At 43.0% G+C, this 22,395-nt stretch overlaps 1 protein-coding gene across 2 annotated transcripts in view; it reads left to right on the forward strand.

The window, feature by feature from the left end:
- The window catches only part of SAMSN1 (SAM domain, SH3 domain and nuclear localization signals 1), a 131,746-nt gene that overhangs the window by 52,530 nt on the left and 56,821 nt on the right, over nucleotides 1-22,395 (forward strand). For both annotated transcript variants that reach the window (XM_054974108.1, XM_054974109.1), the window contains 2 exons: nucleotides 7,070-7,141; nucleotides 10,803-10,958. In XM_054974108.1, the coding sequence (XP_054830083.1) occupies nucleotides 7,070-7,141; nucleotides 10,803-10,958 (228 nt within the window). The remainder of the gene's footprint in view (nucleotides 1-7,069; nucleotides 7,142-10,802; nucleotides 10,959-22,395) is intronic.

Raw genomic sequence — 22,395 nt, forward strand, 5'->3', positions numbered from 1 at the left:
ATAATATGACAAGAAGTTCCAACATAATGAAGCAGAAAATATTTTGTAAGGTGTAAACAAGAAAGGACAAAAAGGAAAAAAGTGCTCATTATTTGAGATGTGAATAGCTTACTAAAGCATTGCAACAGTTATCTTAAGACTGTAACCTAGTTCCAAAGGAGCACTTATGGTGATGGAACAGTTGATGGCTATATAAAGAAAATATTTTTCTCTGGGGACAAATAAAGGCCAATGATGTGAAACCAGGTGGATGAATCTCCTCTGTTCAGCATAAGCCCCCCCTACTGATTTATCCTTTGTTTTCAGTGGCCCAGAAATGAATATTTACCACAGGTGCAACCTAATAAACACTGATGTCATACACATACACACCCCGATTAATTTCAACTGAGCTAGTAGAAAAATCGAATAGGGCATATTGGGATTCTTTCCCTTACCAAATGTTAATCTAACTAAACACAAGATATTGTTTACAGTTTTCTTGGGCCTTGTTGTGAACATTATCATGTTGCTGAGTTTTTTAAACCAATATTAGGTACTAATTATTACTTCTCATGAATGTGATACTGGAATTTTGGATAGCTCTTTAAAAGCATCAGTTTCTCTAGAGTGCTACAGAGAGAGAGAGAGAGAGAGAGAGAGAGTAATGGAGATTTGGTGATTAGTTAAGACAGGGATTGAAAATGTAAATATAATAATGTCATCATCTAATAGGTAGTTACAGCTTTAGTTACATGTCCTGATTTCCCAAAGGATTTGGTGAAAGTGAAGGTGGTAGGGAAGTTTGGGGGGGTTGATACAAATAAAAGCAACAAACGCATCCATGAGTTTAGAAAATCTTCCAACCAATGAAGAAATAGTGATTGATCCTAACTTCCTAAGCCAAGACCACACATGTATTGTAAAGTGCAAGAAGGTCCAAATGCTATTATAATGTAAATCAGTTTTCTGGTTTAGATACCAATTGTTTCAGAAACTACATACAAGCTCATTTGTTTTTTATGCGTACCATGCCTGCAGCTGGAGGAAGGACTGAAAAACACTTTTAAGTGCTACATATGAATGCACAACTTAATGGCAGTGCTTTGCCAAGTTCAATCACTGGCATTTCCAGTGAAAGGTCATTTCATATGTTATGAATACACCATGCTTCCCGTTTCCACACTTTCCTGATAGTGCTTGAATGTTGGAATCATGTGGAAGATTCAGAGCAGATGGAAAATTCCCAAGCCAATACCAAAGCCTCCATCCTTGCCACAACACTTCCTGGAGCTGTTTTTGCCATCAATTTCACACTTACACTAAGGAAGGTTGGCTTAGTGGACTCCAAGGAGTTATTGGTGATAAATGTGCAGAGTAATAGCAGAACAGGTAGAATAAGAATGGCTACAGGGCATAGCTTGGCAGGGAATGAGAAAGTATTGGAACTGCTTTAGATCAGGGTGGATATCAGAGAATATGAGATCAAATAAAAACAGATATAGGAGAGCATATTCTAAAAAAATTATTGTGTGAATTCTTCCCTTATCAAAATGTGGAGTTGATGCTATGCTGCATCTATCAAGTAAATGCAGCCACAGAAAAAGATATAATTTGGCCCACATAAATTAAGCTGTAGTAGAAGAAAAAAGTAGAACTGGAAAATTCAGTCGCATATTCTGTATTCAAATGGCTGCTTTTATCCACTAGTTCCAAAGCCATGAGCCCAAACAAACTGACCAAAAAGTCTGTTTCTGTGTGACTCTTGCCCCAATGAATCATCCAGTCAGGAAAAAAATGTCAAACCTCAGAGGGAGCATTTGGCCCCCTGCATTCTTTCTCCTTCTTCCTCCTTAATGGGGGCAAGCAGCCCCTTCCCTCTGGCAACACATTTTATGTTCAAGGAGGTTAATTTGCTTAATGCAGCCATTCTGCCAAAAAGAATCACTTAATTTTATGGGATACTGAATACCCATGTCAAAATCAATGGCCCATTCTCTTCCAATAGACTTGTATCTGCTTTAAAAGCTTTCCTGAAGCTGGAAATAAGGTTTGCACATTACGCCAATGGCTGCACCAAGCAGGTATTTGCTGAAGCTTAATGTGGTGCCCGACACACACTAGCAGAAGCAAAATTCATGTTTCTTGTCATGGTCCTCAGTTCTTCAGTGGTTCCCCCTCCCATACTGTTGTCATGGGGTTGAATGCATTTAAGAAGTAGGAGCTGTATTGATTACTTAATGGAAAAAAAGTTAAGGCTGAGGATTGCTGAAGTAGCCCTGCTTAATGCTGTCTTGTGAAACAAAGCCCATTATCTTGAATGGTGGAAACCGTCTTGCAGCCCTTATTAATGTTTAATAAGTATAGAGCGACGCTGAAGTACACAACAAAAGAGCCCAAGGCTTCTGTTCAGAGAGGATATAAGAGTGTTCTGAGACTCTGAAGAAATAACTGATTTCCCTGAGCTCCAGCTGTTTATGAGAAGAGCAGTGATAAGCATTATTTCCCCTCTGCTCCTCAGTGGCCCACTGGCACATCAGCAATATACAGGGAGTCCTGATATGGCTGCTGAAATTATGAAATGTTACAGAAAGGTGCTGGATGTTAAGTTTGTATCTGCCGTAAGCTTGCTTGCAAATTAACAGGCATTGTTATGAATTCCAGCCTTCTGCTGTCCTTCCTTCGCTTTCATCTATCCAGAATGCTGTGGGGCACATTCAGCAAGAATGAAAAGTCAGCAAAAGGTGTTAATCTTGCTTGATAGACCCATAATCCTCAGGGCCGTGTGTTATATCACACTATTGAGCTGCCCCTTGTCACTTGTCAGGATATTGTTCATTGGGTTAATATAGAAAATCTTTACATAAAATGTTAACTGTAGCGGCTAAAGGGCTCTTTAATCAGTACTCATTAGCTCTTTTATATAAAGAAGAAAGGTTAACAGCTAGCCAATAAAAATACTCAGCTTGTATATATTCAATTCAGGGGACCAATAATTTTTAAAAGGGTATAAATATCCTAAATCCTAAAATATCTATTTGAAAGAAAATCCCATTAATATCAGGACAGCGTATTTCCACATAAGTGGAGTTTGGACTGCTGTTTCAGGTAGGTTCACCAACTTTCAGGTGGGGCCTGGAGTTCTCCTGAAATTACAACTGACAATCACGAGACTGCAGAGATCAGTTCCCCTGAAGGAATGGCTGCTTCAGAGGGCAAACTCTATGAAATCATATCCCCTCTGAGGTCCCTCCCCACTGAAATCTACGTCCTTCGTACCAGGTTTCACCCCTAAATCTCCAGGAATCTCCCAAGATGGAGCTGGCAACCTGGATCTTAGGCCTCGTTTGCAATTCTTAGCAAACCAGGAGGGTAAGCAAATACAGGAGGGCTGCAAGTGGAGGCAGGCCATTCCTGTCCGATTAATTGGCCCAGCCCACACAGTTCCTATAGCATGGGGATATATTGCTGTAGGAGCATGGGATATCATTACCACCAAGAAGATACTATGCCACCAGCTATAAATGTGAATGGTACTGTCTTTCTCCAAACATCATTTCCCATTACAAATAGAATTTAGATGTATCAAGCCTAAGAGATTTTTGGGATATTGGACAGCAATGTAATCATAAAATATAGTAACTCAGAGGTCAGTCCTATTGAGATCAATGAGACTATAAATAAATAAATAAACAAACAAACAAACAAACAAACAAATGTACTCACTAGTTGGATTACATGAGTTCACAGATCCATATGGGAAATTGTTGCTACTTTTCCTGAACCTTAGGATTAATGAGAGGTATAAAAACAAAATATTCAAGAAGGCTGCAGTCATCTGGATGAGTCTGCTTATTTTTATTTTCTAAATTGTCTATTACCTTTGTAACGACCATTTTTATTTTTATTTTATTTATTTTTATTAATTTTATTTATTTTCAGATAAGTGTAAAAGATATGGGACCTAATATAAATAGTAAATTTGTGATTTACAAGACACAACAAGCCTGTTTCTACTTCTTGACATTTTCCCACATTCTCTCTCTGGAGGGGGATGGGGCAACCAGCGGAAAAGCAAGAAAGGAGAAAGCAGCAGCAGCACATTTTCTTTTCCTCAGCTACTCACTGCTACTTGCCATTCTTTTCTCCTGTTTGGGGATAGAAGTTGGGGAAAGGAGAAAGAAGTAGCAGCAGCATCTCCTCCCAGACACAACCAGTACTGCCACTTCCTCCTTCCAGCTACTGTCACCTTATTGACTGCATGGCTTCTTTTCTGCCTTGGCTGGCTCCTGTAGTCTGTCCCCACATGGCTGTCCTCTCTCCTTGCCTATTAGCTTCTGTGCACTTGCTTCACCACCTGTGGCCACTTTGCTCCAGCCCACGATGACAAGTGCAAAGAACACTTCTCCAATTTTGAGGTTCTTGTAACACACACACTACAATTGTTAAAAAATGTTTATATTTTTTCTGCAAACTTAGATGTTTCCCTAGGTTTGTAGGAAAATTACTCTTGTCTGTATCTGGCTCTATTATGTCTTTTTCTTCCAAACTAGAGGTGGCCACGGACCAAAAAACAGACCAAAATTTGACACAGATTGGCCCAGTTCTTGAACAGATGGGTCATGGGATGCCACTTTTGGACTGGTCTGTTGGTCCATTGGTCCATGAAATCAGACATCCTGGTGCTGAGCAATCAATTCCCTAGGCAATGTAGGGGAGTCGCATGCAGACTTTCTGCTACCTTTGAAACACACCAATCTTAGCCCTAAAAACCTTGATAGGCAGCTCTGGCTGCCAACCAGAGAGCTCCCATTATTCTCTATGAAGTAAGCAGTATATATAATACCTAGCACTGAGCCGCGGTTTCACTTTCCAGATGGTTACTGAAGGAGGAACTGCTTGTTGCGGGAGTTTTTTTTTTTTTTTGGATTGCGCCAGAGGGAGGCTTGGGGCTTGTGCTGCAGCAAGGCTCTGGGTGGGAGCAAGCTTATTGGGTTTTCTCATCTGAAGGCTCACTCTTCTGTTTATTTTTTATTTTAATTCTTATGTGCTTGTGGAGTGGTGGGCTAGCCTAGGGCTCTTCCCCAACCCAGTCTCAGAGCTGCAGTAATGTTCTGGGTGCAAGCTTATTGGGCTCCTTGAGGGCTCACTCTTCTGTTTTATTTTTTTCCCTTTCAATTCTTATTTGATTGTGGGATGGTGGGCTAGGGCTCTGCCCCAACCCAATCTCAGGGCTGCAGTCAGGCTCTGGGACCAAGCTTATTGGGCTCCTTGTGGGTTCACTCTCCTGTCTCATGTTTTTTCCCTTTCAATTCTTATTTGATTGTGGGGTGTTGGGCTAGCCTAGGGCTCTGCCAATTGCTGTAAGCCAATGCAAGTCAATTAGCATTTGTGGCTCCTAGTCTATCTACTGGAAGTTTCCTGGGGGCAGCCACTTTGGAGGTCTGTAACCCGGACCTCTGAAATGCAATCTTGATCAAATTTGGAGGATGGCTGGAGGAGAGCCTGCTGAAGACTCACTGTGAGTTTGGCATCTTTGAGTGTAAAGGGGGCATTCCTAGGGCCCCTGGAAGTGATGGACCATGGACCAATGAACTGGTCCATGAATAGGGGCAGGTCCGTGAAAACGTCGTGATCCATGAAATGCAATGGACCAACAGACTGGTTTTTTTTCCCTGGTCCGTGCCCATGTCTACTCCAATCTACTTTCTATAAGTCAGGTTCAGTATTAAATAATACAAAAAGGGGACCCGTAAAGGCTTTGCACTCCCCAATTATTTCCTTTTTCCTTTTTCTGAAAGCCCCTGTAGTCTCTCCCCTGTTCCTGCTTCTTTCTGACCTTCTTATCAACCAGTCAACCTACCTTTATCTGTCCACTTGTCTTAAGCTTTTCCTTCATCCAAGCCCTGGCAGCCTCTTCCTGGGAAAACTCTGCATGGTTCCAGCCACCAGGCTGGGTCATGCCCAGTTGTGTGGTGCTGGGCACCAGGACAGGCCCAGTTGCACCATGGGAAACTCACAAGGACTTGCAGGAAGTACCTGTCTATCCCCTGTATCCCCACCACTATATTTCCTCTTTTCCTCCTCCTGGTAATCCCCATATCCTCACCTCCCCCTGCTTTCTTCTCTCCTTCCCATCCACCATTCTACTTTTATCTGCCCCCATCAACAGCTATATTTATTATTTGTTTGGTTCATCTATATCCTGCCTTTCTCCCCAATAGGGGCTCAAAGCAGCTTACATCATTCTCATAATAATTCTGTGAGCTCGGTTAGGCTAAGAATATGTGGTTCGCCGTGGTCTGAAACTTTAACCACTAGACAACATTGGCTTTCGTGGGGTGGCTGCTGCTAACAGTGGCAAGCAGCAAGGACTGGGTGAGTCATGTAGTTCATGTGATATCAGATCACCCAGGGGTTGTTGCCTGGCCTGGCCCAGTCCTTCCTGAAAGGCCAAATCAGCCTTGGAAAGGGCCCTATCCCATCTATTTACTGACAGAAACCAAGGCTTGAATGCTGGCAATACTACTGGTTGTTCAGTAATGGCCACTGAGGGCATTCATTTCTTGGAACTACAGGCACTGCTTTTATTAATTTGATGGATTTTAACTCCACATTTTTTTAAAAAGTCAGATTTTTCTGAAAAATTGTATTATGCTCCAAACTTAGTTAAAAACACTTTCCAAGCACATTAGGGATACCAAGCAAATATACTTATTTAATAGAAAGTTAAAAAAAAATGACTGATCTCTCTTGCCTGAGTCCTTTAAACCTACCAGTTCTACTTGTGGCTTCTTACAGTATGGACTGAATCTGTGTGGTATTGATAGTGAATCCTTCTGTTGGGATGGTAGTTTGGCAAGATAATGACTGTTAATTTCCAAATCTGCAAAGCTCTGATTGCTTCATCCAGGACTTTTATCATCATAGTCCAGGAATATATGACAAATATTAATAAATGTTCCTAACAATTCCCATACCATGTGCAAAGGACATTTAGTACAGTTCTTATATCTTGGGATCAAATGTCTTTTTAAAATAAAATGAATTATGACATAGGGTGTTTAAACATATTTTCTTTTTTTTACAGAGAGCAAGCAGCTTTGGGAACTTTGACCATAGCAGACATCCCTCATCATCAAAACCAGATGATTCAGCTGAGGTTTGTGTATTGCAAAATCTACTTCTTTTACAGTATGTTCTCTTATGACTTTTGTAAAAACAACACAAAAAACACTGTGCAAAACATATGATGAAGCTTGGCTCAGATAAGGAACACGGTTCTCATATTTTCTAATCAAACATTGTAGTAACAGGCAGGGCTTTTTCTGGGAAAAGAGGTGGTAGAACTCAGTGGGTTGCCCTTGGAGAAAATGGTCACATGGCTGGTGGCCCCACCCCTGATCTCCAAACAGAAGGGAGTTTAGATTGCAGCGCAGAGGGCAATCTAAACTCCCCTCTGTCTGGAGATCAGGGGCCAGGGCCACCAGCCATGTGACCATTTTCAAGAGATTCCGGAACTCCGTTCCGCCGCGTTCCAGCTGAAAAAAAGCTCTGGTAACAGGAATCACGCTTTCTGAAATCAGAAAATGCATTTTTCTCCTAGCAAGTGATTGGGGAAGGGGAATAGATTTTCCCAACACTCAAAGATCTTATTGTTCTTTCTGAGCAAGTGTAATGTTTCTTCCAGCTCTCCTAGCATAGAAAGTGCTATATTGACTGACATTTTATGAACAACATGGTGATATAATAGAGCTAGTTGTAACTTTTTTGTGATCCATGATACTCATAATTAGGGGTTTGCAAAGGCACAGTGGTTCGGCTTTCCTGATTTGGGTATACCCAAATCGAGAAGCCGATTCGGGAACAGCTGTACCCGAATCGGCAAGCCGATTCGGGTATAGCAATTCGGGTATCGATTCAGCTGGATTCGGGGGTTCGGGAAAGCTTTTCAATGGGAAAAAGCCTCCCCAGGCTTCTCTGAAGCCTGGGGGAGGCATTTCCCCACTGAATCAAGCCAAAATTGGTGGGGGCCTTCCGCTAACTCCCCTCTAACAACCCCCCAAGTTTCAGACCGATTGGACTTTGGGGGGCCATGTTATGGCCCCCCAAACCAGGTCCCCCTATCCTCGCCTATAAAAGGGCATAGCTTTAGGTTGCTGCTGCTAATCTCCTATTTTGTGCTTGCTGCTGATGATCTCCATTATTTCCTATGGGGGAAAAATGAAGAGGCAGGCTTCCTTTGCCAGGGGTGGCATTTTGCATGCACCCCAACCCTCAGGGGCCCTTCTCCCACCTTTCCTCCCACCCCCCACCAAGGCTCAGCCTGCTCCCACTTGGGGGGGGCATTTCATGGCCTCCCCAAGTAGGTGCTCTTTTCTCTACTACTTACAGCTGGGGGAGGCTTGTCTTGCCAGGGGTGGCATTTTGCATGCAAAATGCCCCCCAACCCTCGGGGGCCCTTCTCCCACCTTTCCTCCCACCTCCCACCAAGGCGCAGCCAGCTCCCACTTGTTGGGGGGGCATTTCATGGCCTCCCCAAGTAGGTGCTCTCAGCCCCCAAAGTCCACCCCCTACAGCCCCACACATACCCAATACCCCCCCAGCTGCCACACAGACCCAAATTCCCACATTAGCCCCTCACAGACCCAAATCCACCCCCAATATCCCCACACCCATAACCCCAGGAACAGGCTTGCCAGCCCTCTCCCTTTGTTCCCTATGCTGGGAACTTCTAAACTCTCTTTCCCAGGGCAATTCTGCACAGCCCAGGGGTGCCACAATGGTGGGCACACTTCTGAGTGCCAACTTGTCCCTGGGAAAGAGCACCTGAACCACAGGCACCCTCCCTCAAATTCCCCCACCACCTACAGAGATGGCTGGGCAGCCAGCCCCATTGTTCCCTATGATGGGAACCAACTGCACAACAAAGAATAAAACACGAACAACACAAAATAAAGTTTTTAAAAAATCACTTTCTCCCTTTCAAAGTACAAGTAGGCAAAGCATTATGACACATTACACCAGCAGTCCCCCACACAGAAAAATTAACACAACTCACTTAACATCAGAGAATCAGAAAAACGCAATTCCTGTCAAAAACACTTTATTTCTTGAACAGCTTTAGGTTACACAGCGGGGGGGGGGGGCACACCAAAGGGCATTCCAGCATTCCACCTCACAAAAATGACACAACTCACTTAACATCAGAGAATCACAAAAACACAATTGCTGTCAAAAAAGGGTGAAGTGGGTTGTATTATTTTGTGTAGTACACTGCTATCATGCCCTGTTGTGCCCTCCTACTGTGTAACCTAAAGCAGTTAAAGAAATAAAGTGTTTTTGACAGTAATTATGTTTTTGTGATTCTCTGATGTTGTGAGAGTTGTGTTATTTTTCTGTGTGGGGGACTGCTGGTGTAATGTGTCATAATGCTTTGCCTACTTGTACTTTGAAAGGGAGAAAATAATTTTTTAAAAACTGTATTTTGTGTTGTTCGTGTTTTATTCTTTGTAGTGCAGTTGGTTCCCATCATAGAGAACAATGGGGAGGCTGGCCAGCCATCTCTGTAGGTGGTGGGGGTGTCAGGGGGTGGTTGTCTGTGTGTCAGGTCAGGTGCTCTTTCCCAGGGACAAGTTGGCACTCAGAAGTTTGCCCACCATTGTGGCACCCCTGGGCTGTGCAGAATTGCCCTGGGAAAGAGAGTTTAGAAGTTCCCAGCATAGGGAACAAAGGGGGAGGGCTGGCCAGCCTGTTCCTGGGGTTATGGGTGTAGGGCTGCTGGGGGTGGATTTAGGTCTGTGAGGGGCTAATGTGGGGATTTGAGTCTGTGTGTGGCAGCTGGGAGGGAATTGGGTTTGTGTGGGGCTGTAGGGGGTGGACTTTGGGGGCTGAGAGCACCTACTTGGGGAGGCCATGAAATGCCCCCCCAAGTGGGAGCTGGCTGAGCCTTGGTGGGGGTGGGAGGAAAGGTGGGAGAAGGGCCCCCGAGGGTTGGGGGGCATTTTGCATGCAAAATGCCACCCCTGGCAAGACAAGCCTCACCCAGCTGTAAGTAGTAGAGAAAAGAGCACCTACTTGGGGAGGCCATGAAATGCCCCCCGCCCAGTGGGAGCAGGCTGAGCCTTGGTGGGGGATGGGAGGAAAGGTGGGAGAAGGGCCCCTGAGGGTTGGGGTGCATGCAAAATGCCACCCCTGGCAAAGGAAGCCTGCCTCTTCATTTTTCCCCCATAGGAAATAATGGAGATCATCAGCAGCAAGCACAAAATAGGAGATTAGCAGCAGCAACCTAAAGCTATGCCCTTTTATAGGCGAGGATAGGGGGACCTGGTTTGGGGGGCCATAACATGGCCCCCCAAAGTCCAATCGGTCTGAAACTTGGGGGGTTGTTAGAGGGGAGTTAGCGGAAGGTCCCCACCAATTTTGACTTGATTTGGTGGGAAAATGCCTCCCCCAGGCTTCAGAGAAGCCTGGGGAGGCTTTTTCCCATTGAAAAGCAAGCAAAATGCTGCCCCGAATCGCCCCGAATCAGGGTGATTAGGGATTTTTTCGGGTTTCATTAACCCGAACTGCACACCCCTACATAATTTTGGAAGACTGCAGTGGCATGCCCAAACGCAAACTAGGGCTGCAATGGAGCTTTCATAATTTACCTGCTATAAACAAACTGCAATCAGAATGAGAAAAGAACACTTGGCCAAGCACTCTGTGGCCATGTTATTCAATCCTATAAATGTAAGAATGAAACTGCCTCTGAATAACTTCTATCTGGGCTTTTTATTAGATGACTTCTTTTCAAGTTTGCTCTTTCTTTAAAACCATAGATTTGTGAAGTAGAGGCTGTAAGTGATGGTGGAGAACCAGGACAAAATAAAATCATGAATAATGGAGGAAGCCTTGGAAAGAAAATGCGGGCAATTTCCATGACCATGAAGAAAAAGATGGGGAAAAAGTACATCAAAGCACTCTCAGAGGAAATGGTAAACATATTGTTAAATTCCTTTAAGATCAGTTGTGTCTCTGTGTGTTTACTGCTTGCCTTGCTTTCTGCAGAGTTCTGCTCTGTAAACTATTCCATTGCATCATATTCAGCTGTGTGCAACTTCTGGACCCTAAGGATGTCAATCACTGCTTCATGGCAACAAACAATAGAGGTTCTTGCAAACAAAGATGTAGGACAAGCTTTGGCCAATTTTTGATACACATTCACTAAATTTTCTGATTTTTATGATTGTTGGTTTAAAATATTATTGTTATCTGCCCTGAGCCCATTCATTGGGAGGGCAGAATACAAGCTAAGTTAATCAAATCAACCAAGCTTTCTCTACCCACCCACTCATGCCCTCAGTGCCAGCCATCTGTTTGGCTGGAAGTGTGTGTCACAATCTTCATTCCCAGCTAAGTATACATCCCATTACAGCACATAAGCATCTTTGGATTGCAGTAAATAAACATTCAAGATGTCCTTTTAGCAGAAATGTTTCCCTTCCCATAGCACTTGATTGCATAAAAGAACTCCAAACTTTACCTTAAATTTGACAACTCCTCAAATTCTTCTTTTGCAATTCCTTAGGAGGTAAAAAATGGTCCAGATACTCTTGTGGTTGCTGTTGTGTAATCAGCATGATTTGCACTCTCTGGGTCATCATGATTCAGATTGGCTAGTATCTCAGTGAGGCTAATATAATTAGCAGATGTGAAGGATGGAAGGTACTGCTACATTCAGACTGAGGGACTGCATACGGTGGGGAGGGAGAGGCCAAGAGAAAAAGGACAGGACTTCTCTAGCCATTGACTATAAGAGCCATAACTGAGCATTTCTCAGCTGCTGCTTCCCAGTTTTCTTCTTAAAAAAAAGAATCATTTCTTGGAGATGATAGATCTCTCCCAACGTCTGTGCACTCTTGACCTCCATGGTTCCCTGCACTGTGAATAAGGGCATGGTTTAGAATCAGAGTTCTATTTCATTGAGCATTGTCAGTAATACTACATTATGCATTTCAAGAACAGAATGGGTTAAATGTTTTTGTAACCATGTTAGATAGCATGAATTTTTTAAAGGAAACCATTTATATTGTAGACATGTGTATCACATGAGGCAATGAAAGATGCTGTGATAAGCTGACAATGTTTGTATATGAGAGAAGAGAGTTTGACTTTACATAGGCCTTAAAGATAGTAGGTTGGGAGCAGGTTGAAGGAAGACGTCAAGGGAAATAAAGAAGCTAAGGACAGGAAGCATAGAGATACAGAGCCTGCAGAAAGTTTCAGACTAGGCAATGAAGAAAAAAGAAGGAACTTGAGAAGAAGGTAGAGGAGAAAGGGACTAACAGGGAAAATGACGATTGAATTACATGTATTCATTTGAGCCAAACAATCAGTTTGGCTATAGGCTTATAATATAGTTTAATTATAAAAAAATGTCTAAGAGTATCAGTAAACATGTGAACAAGAGAAATGTATTTATTTATTTAAAAATCATATGCTGCCCTTCTAGGCCATTGGGGCAACCAGTGCAGCTAAACATTTAAAACAAAAAAATTTAACAAATCATTAAGACTATAATAAAACACACACAAAACAGTAATTAAGCCTAGGGCAAGAAAACCATATGAAACAAAAAAAGTCTTCATCCACTTGTGGAAGAGAGTAACAAAGAACAGATAAATATCCCTGGGAAGAGAGTTCTATAGCTTTGGAGCCATGTTTGAGAAGGCTGTCCTTGGGTTGCCACCCACCTAATCTCAGAAGGTGTAGGGAGGGACCCAAAGCAGGGACCTAGGTAAATTTGTATGGGGATAGGTGTTTTATAGAATCATAGAGTTGGAAGGGGCCATACAGACCATCTAGTCCAACCCCCTGCCCAGTGCAGGATAAGCCTAAAGCATCTCTGACAAATATTCATCCAGCCTCTTCTTGAAAACTGTCAGTGAAGGGGAGCTCACCACCTCCCTAGGCAGCTGATTCCACTTTTGAACTACTCTGACTGTGAAAAAGTTTTTCCTAATATCCAGCCAGTACCTTTGTGCATGTAATTTAAGCCCATTGTTTCGGGTTCTATTCTCTGCTGCCAACTGGAACAGCTCCCTGCCCTCCTCCGAATGACAGCCTTTCAAATACTTAAAGAGAGTAATCATGCCCCCCCCCAATCTCCTCTTCTCCAAACTAAACATTCCCAAGGCCCTCAGCCTTTCTTCATAGGGCTCAGTCTCCAGACCACTGATCATCCTCGTCGCTCTCCTCTGCACCCTCTCGATTTTGTCCACATCCTCTTTGAAGTGAGGCCTCCAGAACCGCACACAATACTCCAGGTGCAGCCTTACCAAGGCAGTATAGAGAGGGGCTATGACCTCCTGCAATTTTGACACTATGGCCCCTTTGATACAACCCAAGATTGAATTGGCCTTTTTTACCACCGCATCACACTGACTGCTCATATTTAGTTTACAGTCCACTCTTACTCCAAGATCCCTTTCACATATACTACTGCCCAGAAGTGTATCCCCCATCCAGTATTTGTGCTTCCCATTTTTGTGGCCCAGATGTAATACTGTGCACTTGTCTTTGTTGAATTGCATCATATTCGCAGCTGCCCACTTCTCCAGAGTAAACAGAAACATAGCTGGGAATATAACAATATGTATCTCTATTCTATTAAAGTGCATTTAAGTGCAAATAGCAAAAGTGTTGTAAACACTGTACAAAAAGCAATAAATATATCAATCACAATCCGTCAATGTCCATATATATATTCCACAATGGGAGATCCCAGGACGGGGAGGTGGAGTTCCAGTTGGAAACACATTTCCAGGAAAGTTCATAAATAATTTAAAAGTCATAATCCATGCACGATGAAACCATTATTGCCGACGGTCCGATGTGTGCACTGATGTTTCAAATCCCGTTTCGTGGCAAAAAGGCACTTCTTCATGGGCATATATCTTCTGGAAAGTAATAACTCCTGGTCCAACACACTCCCGGATCCAATACACAATCAAAAATTGTCCGTCGTAATTGGCCATCAGAGCTGCCTATCAGGGTTTGCAGGGATGAGATTGGAGTGCCTGTGGCTACAGAACACCCCCTTCCCCCTCCCTCCCCTGGGTGTCTTCTCCCAACTTGTAACCGCTTTGCAGCTCCATGGTTGGAAGGAAGCCCTGCTGATCAAGGAAAGCTGGGCTTCCATTTGGGTTTTCAGGGCGACAGAAGGAGGGCAGACAGAGCTCAGGCATTCCCCTGGCTCCATTGCCAGGGGAATAGATTGCTGGCACCTGAGTGTCTGGCTTCAAGCCCGAATGCCCCGAACCAGGCCTCTCCCGACCACTGGATCATTGGCCATGGCCGACCACGATCCGCCGGGTCACGATCATGCGATTGCCATTTTTGTGGGTTTTTACGGTTCGTAATGTGGTTTGTGCCCATCTCTACTTGTGGCACATCCCCAGTCCTCCAGGAGGCATTGAAGATGATGGACAGGGGTTCTGCAAGTTCTCTAGAAAGTTCTTTCAGCATTCTTGGGTGCACCCCATCTGGCCCAGGGGATTTGTATTCATCCAGTGCAGCCAGATGCCTCTCCACAACCTCTCTGTCAATGTCAACTAGCCACTCAGGTGTCCTGTCACATTTTCTACTATCTCTAGATGGGCCTGAGTTCTTCAGGGAGAAAACAGAGGCAAAAAAGTCATTTAGCCTGTCTGCTTTTTCATCGTCCTGCATCGGAGTTTCTCCATCTACTCCCAACAGCGGTCCAATTGCCTCCTTTACCTTGCGTTTGCTTCTCATATATCTGTAGAAGTTTTTCCTATTGTAGCAAGCCCTCTTGGCCAGACCCAGCTCGTACTGAGCTTTGGCCTCTCTGATGGCTGATCTGCAGTACCTAGTAACCCTCATACACTCCTCTTTAGAGGTCTGTCCTTCTCTCCATTTCCTGAACATTTCCTTTTTCTCCCTTAGCTTATTCTGGAGCTCTCTGTGCATCCACATTGGTTTCTTGGAGCCCTTACCATTTTTCTGTCTTGCTGGGACAGTGAGGGCTTGAGCTTGCAAAAGCTCATGTTTGAGAAGAGCCCACCCTTCACTCACTCCTTTCCTTTCCAGCACACTCCCCCATGGAATGACTCTCATCAAGCCTCTGAGTTCATCGAAGTTGGCCCTACGAAAATCTAGCCAACGAGTCGGGCTACGAACTTCCTTGGCCCCCCACAGCAGTTTCAGGTATGCTGGTCCCAAGTCATTTAAGTCTTTAAATGTCAACACCAGCACCTTGAATTGAGCTCAGAAACAAATTCAGAGCCAATATAGATGGCCAAGACTGATGTCATATGGTCCTTGTGACCCACTCGTCATAGGGTTGCCAGCCTCCAGGTAGTGGCTGGAGAACTCCCAGAATTACAACTCGTCTCCAGGCCACAGAGATCAGTTCATCTGGAGAAAATGGCTACTTTGGGGGGTGGACTCTATGGAATTATGCCATGCCAACTTCCTTTCCCTCTCCAAACCCCACTTTCTCCAGGTTTCTCCAGGTTTCACCCTCCCCAGATCTTCAGGAATTTCCCAACTTGGAGCTGGCAACCCTAACCAGTCAACATCCTGGCTTGCAGCATTCTGTACCAATTTAGTTACATATTCCATGGTGTTCTTTGTTATGTTAATCCCTTATTTGATTCCATGTGATATTGGATGTGATAGACTTTCAGAAACCTTTCGGCAAGATCCTATTACCAAATCTTATTTTTTAAGTGAAGATGTTGTGAGATGGAAACAAATATTTTGCAGCTGTACTTTTGGTTTTATGGTAGGAAAGTGATGATTTATTTCCAAATGGAGAGGCAACTGAAACCTCTAAATTGCTGCTTGAGGTTGCTAAAGGCTGAACTACCACTTACAAATGTAACAAAATCCAGTGCTTTTTCTGGAGGGAAATGTACATAACTCCTTTTTTATCCACTGATTTGCCAAATCCTTTCCCCACTGCGTTGGCCCCCTCCCCACCAAAGCTGCTTGGGCTGGAAAATGAAGTAGTTTAGAATATACAAATGGTATTTCCATCCCAATTGCATCTCTGCTTAAATGTCCCTCTATCCCATAGCCTTCAGAATTTTGTTACACATTTCCATGCTACATGAAGTCCTACCCTCAATGGGAAAGGGAATGAAGATGGCTAAAACTCAGAGGATTTATTCATTAGTATTACTTCACGTGTTCTGAGATGAAGTTTGCCTTACAAGCAGATGCTAAGGTTGAGTCTGAGTTCAGATTAAGTACTTATATATATATATATGTATGATCAGCTAGTTTTTTTGATGATGCTTCATTCAGCAAGATAGTCAAATGATAAGTACTGTAACTTCTAAAAAATCATTAATGTCTGGGAAAGGGAGTGAAATACAAAGAATGTAGGGAAAGTATTAACATAGAATGAAAAATTGCAAAAGGATCTCATAGAATGGGAAACAAAATAGCGGCTGAGCAAAGAAATGCACCTTGTAAAAATAACCCAGTTCTACTTTTACATTGTTAGGTGTTAAATAAGGTATTATTGCCAGTAAAAAGGATTGTGAAGTAACAGCGTAAACCTTCTGTAAATGTCAACTCCTAGCACAAACAGTGAAATCCTAAGCAGAGTTACTTCAGTCCAAGCCCACTGGTGTCTGTGGGCTTAGACTGAAGTAATTCTGCTTCAGATTTCACTGTAAGTCTTGAAAAACCAAAAAATGTAAAGTTCCTCTCCACAAGGGACAGAAATGAATATTTAATAATTCTATGAATATCTACATGGATTATTCAACCCTCCCAACCCATCGGCTCCTTCTGTTGCAAAATAGAATCTAAAAACATTAATATGACCAAAAGAAATGGTCAGGGGAGTGATAAGTTTTTCATACAAGGAAGTTTCGATGATCAGACTTCTTCATGTCAAGAAACTGGTCTTGTCTGGTCCTAGAGTTGCCAACTCTGGGTTGTGAAATTCCTGGAGATTTTGAGGGTGGAGCCTGAGGATGGCAAAATTTAGGAGAGGAGGGAACTCAGCAAGTTATAATGCCATAAAGTCCAACCTCCAAAGGAGCCATTTTCTTCAGGGGAATGGATCTCCATTGTCTGGAGATTAGCTGCAATTCCAGGAGATCTCCAGCCACCACCTGGAGATTGGCAACCTTATCTAGTCTTTCTTGGCTTTTCTAAATCTTGGTTCTGGTTTTTGGGACTAGTAATGTAACAGGAAGAGAAATCTCTGGAAACTGTCTAGCACACGGTGGAATGAAAGTTTAATCACCTCTGTCCACTCCAGAAATATGTTACAGTGAATTCACTGTAACTTTCCAAGTGGTATAAGTTATCTCATGATCAGTATGCATGTCATGTTCACCTGTAATAATGGAACACTGTGAAGAAATTGCTTCTCTTTGTTTTCTCTTTTATTATGAAGTGATGACTTCTTTAGTTTACACAGTGACACATGCCAAAGATAGGAGAGCAGTACAGCTGTTACAATACCTACCCATTTTGAAAACCCATTTACTTGTATAACCAGAGTGGTTATATTTGTGGATCACAAGGTCTTATCTTATTCTGTGGTACAACCTGTGGGACCACTTTGGATGAACCCAGATTTCTAATTAAAATTAACTTATGGTTGTTGTGGGTTTTCCGGGCTGTATTGCCGTGGTCTTGGCATTGTAGTTCCTGACGTTTCGCCAGCAGCTGTGGCTGGCATCTTCAGAGGTGTAGCACCAAAAGACAGAGATCTCTCAGTGTCACAGTGTGGAAAACATGTTGGCAGGTCATTTATATCTACTCAGGAGGGGTGGGGTTGAGTTGAGTCATCCTGTAAGAGTTTCCCAGGGTGTGGAATGCTAATGGCGGGAAGCTTCACTGTATCCTGAGGAGGTACAGTGAAGCCTCCCGCCATTAGCATTCCACACCCTGGGAAACTCTTACAGGATGACTCAGCTCAACCCCACCCCTCCTGAGTAGATATAAATGACCTGCCAACATCTTTTCCACACTGTGACACTAAGGGCCAAGCTACACGTGACGAATGACACTTGAACAGCAAGTGTATTTCTCCCTGTTCACTTGCACTCCACTCAATCCACTTGCCGCTCAAGTGTCATTTGTCACTTGTAGCTTGGCCCTGAGAGATCTCTGTCTTTTGGTGCTACACCTCTGAAGATGCCAGCCACAGCTGCTGGCGAAACGTCAGGAACTACAATGCCAAGACCACAGCAATACAGCCCGGAAAACCCACAACAACCATCGTTCTCCGGCCGTGAAAGCCTTCGACAATACAACAAAATTAACTTATATTTATATTATTTTTTAAAATTAAATTTCATTGATCTTTTCATTTTGCCTACTATCCTATACCTGGCTTTGGTATTCAGGGGGCAATTGCTCTTTAAAAATAACCCTGTGTAAACAGTTTCTATCCATAGTGCCTTGGAAGATGGGGAGATGGGGAACAGCCACTCAGCTAGTGTTGAGTCAGTTTACCTCTTACTGATCAAATTCATTCTTCTGATCTCTCCCATAACATTTTATCCCTGGCCCACTACTTTCTTGTTACCCCTCTTCAATTTCATAGTGACAAGTATGAACATTGGTCATATGAGCTAAGTAAGATTTATATTATTTGGGGCATGGTTCCTGTGTTTGCAGTGAAGAACTTGCAGGTTTCAAAGAATTTATGCTTCTGGGGTTATACAAAAAGTCTTTACTCACCAGTCAATAAACAATGTGAACTCCTGTCCCTATCTTTTCCAAAATCTAGGATTAGGCCTCAGGGCAGGCCCAGGGGTTTTTGGTATCCTAGATGACTTTGCTCCCTCCCCTGTATCATGGGAAAGCCACCCTCACTCAGATTGCCTTCAGTGGAGTTGGACTGTGGCTTGCCACAGTATGCCCACTACCTATCTCAGTGTCTGAGGACAAAGCAGAACACCCCACATATCATGGAACCAACTTCAGGGATGGACAGACGGTCCTCCAACACTGGTCTTGGCCATCCTTCCCCATTCTGGAGGGTAGCCAGCCATCATAGGCAAATGGCTGGAACTAGCAGACACACTTTCAAGTTGGCCACATGTGATTGGGGCTCTGCCCAAAGATGAAGCACTACCATACCCCTTCATTCCTATTGGAGATAAGGGCCACAGTATGAGAGGCTGTCAAGCCCTACTAGTGCAACAAGAGCTCCTGGTTTAAAATCCCTAGCACCAATGCAGATGCAAGGCTTTAAAGTTTCCCCCATGTGCTGAGTGGAGGAGAATGGGGAAGAATAGGAAGAAAGAGACCTTCACATGCACCTTCAGTTTCCTTCTGATCCTGCCCTGGACCGGAGGGTGGAGAAGAGCCTCTCCTGCCACCTGATGCCTTGTGCAGTGACTGATCCTTTGATGCTGTGAGAAGGCTTGCTTGGCACCCCTCCATTTCTGGAACAGACTAGTGTCCTAGGTGATTGCCTAGATACTTAGATACTCCTAGCAGACAGACCAGCGCTGTTATGTCTAAAGGGAGGTTTGAACCCTAGAAACCTTCACTATATTCAAGGTAATTCTTATCTGCAGCAGATTAAAGGACTTTGGAGAAATAATAATATCAGGTGTGTACCACTCACTAAGGCAAATTCCAATACAAAAAAATAATGGTTTGGGGATCAAATAAATTTAAATTCTTTAAATAAATTTAAAGAATTTCTCTGCTCTGAACGCAAAGGATGCAGAGTTCCTTTCCCTCACTACATAGTAGCAACTCTGAAATCTCCCATTTTTAAAATTAAACCACTGATTAATTGCCATCTGGTCCACACTCCTAGCTCCCAACTATTTTGAATTCCCCCCTACAGCAGTTTCTCGAGAGAAGAATAAAAGTACACAAATAAAATTAACAAAGAATTCATAGTATAATTATAAGCAAATCACTTTCCATAGCTGATTATGCCATATTACAGATATAATACCTTGTAAACAGAATAAAGAAAGAACAAAGAAATCTATTATAATAGCCAGTGCAAAGAAATAGAAGACAAAAACAAAAAAGGAAGAACAAGAGATCTGTTCCAAAAGATCCGAGAAATCAAAGGAAAATTCAAGCCACGGCTTGAGATGCTGAAAAATCAACACAGAAATACAATATCTGTTTCGGACAAAATAAAGGAAAGATGGAAACAATACACCAAAGAACTATACAAAAGAGATGGAAGGATGAGAGATACTTTTGACGAAGAATCTTTTGATGAGGAACTAGAAATCCTAGAAAGTGAAGTAAAAGTAATTGAGAGAAACAACGCACCTGGAGCAGATGGAATACCAACAGAACCACTTCAAGCCACAGAAATGGAGTCCATCAGAATATTAACAAGAATCTGTCAACTAATATAGAAAACAAAACAATGGCCCACAGACTGGAAACACTCAGTCTACATTCCAATTCCAAAAAAAGAGGATGCCAAAGAGTGCAGCAACTATCGGACTATTGCATTAATTTGCCATGCAAGCAAAGTGATACAGAAAATTCTACAGCAAAGACTCTCACCATATATGGAATGAGAAATGCCAGATATTCAAGCTGGATTCAGAAAAGGAAGAGGCACCAGAAATCACATTGCAAATTTACGATGGCAGGTGGAACATAACAGGAAATTTCAGAAGAAATCAGCCTGTATTTTATAGATTACAGCAAAGCTTTTGACTGTGTGGATCATGAAAAGCCATGAAGAGTCTTAAAAGAAATGGGGGTGCCACAATATCTGATTGTTTTGATGCGTAACCTGTACTCTGGACAAGCTGCTACTCTCAGGACAGAATATGGGGAAGCAGAATGGTTTCCAATTGGCAAGGGTGTCAGACAAGGATGAATATTATTTTCCTACCTGTTCATCTTCTATGCAGAGTATATTATAAGGAAAGCTGGATTAGATCTAGAATAAGGTGGAGTGAAAATTGGTGGAAGGAACATTAACAAATTGAGATATGCAGATGACACCACATTACTGGCAGAAAATAGTGAAGACTTGAAATGACTACTGATGAAGGTTAAAGGAGAAAGCGCCAAAGCAGGATTACAGCTGAACACGAAGAAGACAAAAGTAATGACTACTGAGGAATTACACAATTTTAAAGTTGACAATGAGGAAATTGAAATTGTCCGGGATTTTCTATTCCTTAGCTCAATTATCAACCAAAAGGGAGACTACATTGAAGAAATCAGAACAAGATTGAGACTTGGAAGAGCAGCTGTGAGGCAACTAGATAAGATCCTTAAAGATAGAGATGTCTCTCTGGGAACCAAGATCAAGATAATCCAAACTATGGTATTCCCTATTACTATGTGTGGATGTGAACGCTGGACAGTGAAGAAAGCTGACAGGAAGAAAATTGATTCATTTGAAATATGGTACTGTAGGAGAGTTTTGAGGATACCGTGGATAAATAAGTGGGTTCCAGATTAATTCAAGCCTGAATTCTCCCTAGAAGCTAAAATGACAAAACTAAGGCTACCATACTTTGGTCACATCATGAGAAGACAAGATTCTCTGGAAAAGTCAATAATGCTAGGAGAAGTAGAAAGCAGTAGGAAAAGAGGAAGACCTAAAACGAGATGGCTTGACTCAATAAAAGAAGCCAAGTCCTCCAGTTTGCAGGATCTGAGTAAGTCTGTTAATGTTAGGATGTTTTGGAGGTCTTTCATTCATAGGGTTGCCAAAGCTTGGAGGTGACTTGACGGCACATAACACGACACATACTGAATAAGGTATAGCTGGATAATATTCTGTAGTCCCACAATGATCTCTGCTCTCCCATCCTTTCCCCACCCACCCTTTAAACTGAACCATAGATGTATTGTCGAAGGCTTTCACGGCCGGAGAACGATGGCTGTTGTGGGTTTTCCGGGCTGTATTGCCGTGGTCTTGGCATTGTAGTTCCTGACGTTTCACCAGCAGCTGTGGCTGGCATCTTCAGAGGTGTAGCACCAAAAGACAGAGATCTCTCAGTGTCAGAGATCTCTCAGTGTTGACACTGAGAGATCTCTGTCTTTTGGTGCTACACCTCTGAAGATGCCAGCCACAGCTGCTGGCGAAACGTCAGGAACTACAATGCCAAGACCACGGCAATACAGCCTGGAAAACCCACAACAGCCATTGAACCATAGATATTTTCATATGGCTCATATGAAGGAATTTGATTTTGCATACTTCTATGTTACTGTAAATTCTCCAACTATCTAGATAACCTTTCATACCATTAGATGAAATTCAAATTTAAAAAAATTCAGTAACTTGACTTAGGTTTCAAGTTGACATAATACCACCCTCCACAGACACAGTAGGTAAATCCCAGGTATTGGCCTTGAGACACATTTGAAGGCTCACCTCAGGCATCCAGACGGCCCCACACTTGATGACTTCTTCTAAGACTT

This window comes from Eublepharis macularius, chromosome 3 (genome assembly GCF_028583425.1).
Source record: "Eublepharis macularius isolate TG4126 chromosome 3, MPM_Emac_v1.0, whole genome shotgun sequence".
NCBI lineage: Eukaryota > Metazoa > Chordata > Lepidosauria > Squamata > Eublepharidae > Eublepharis > Eublepharis macularius.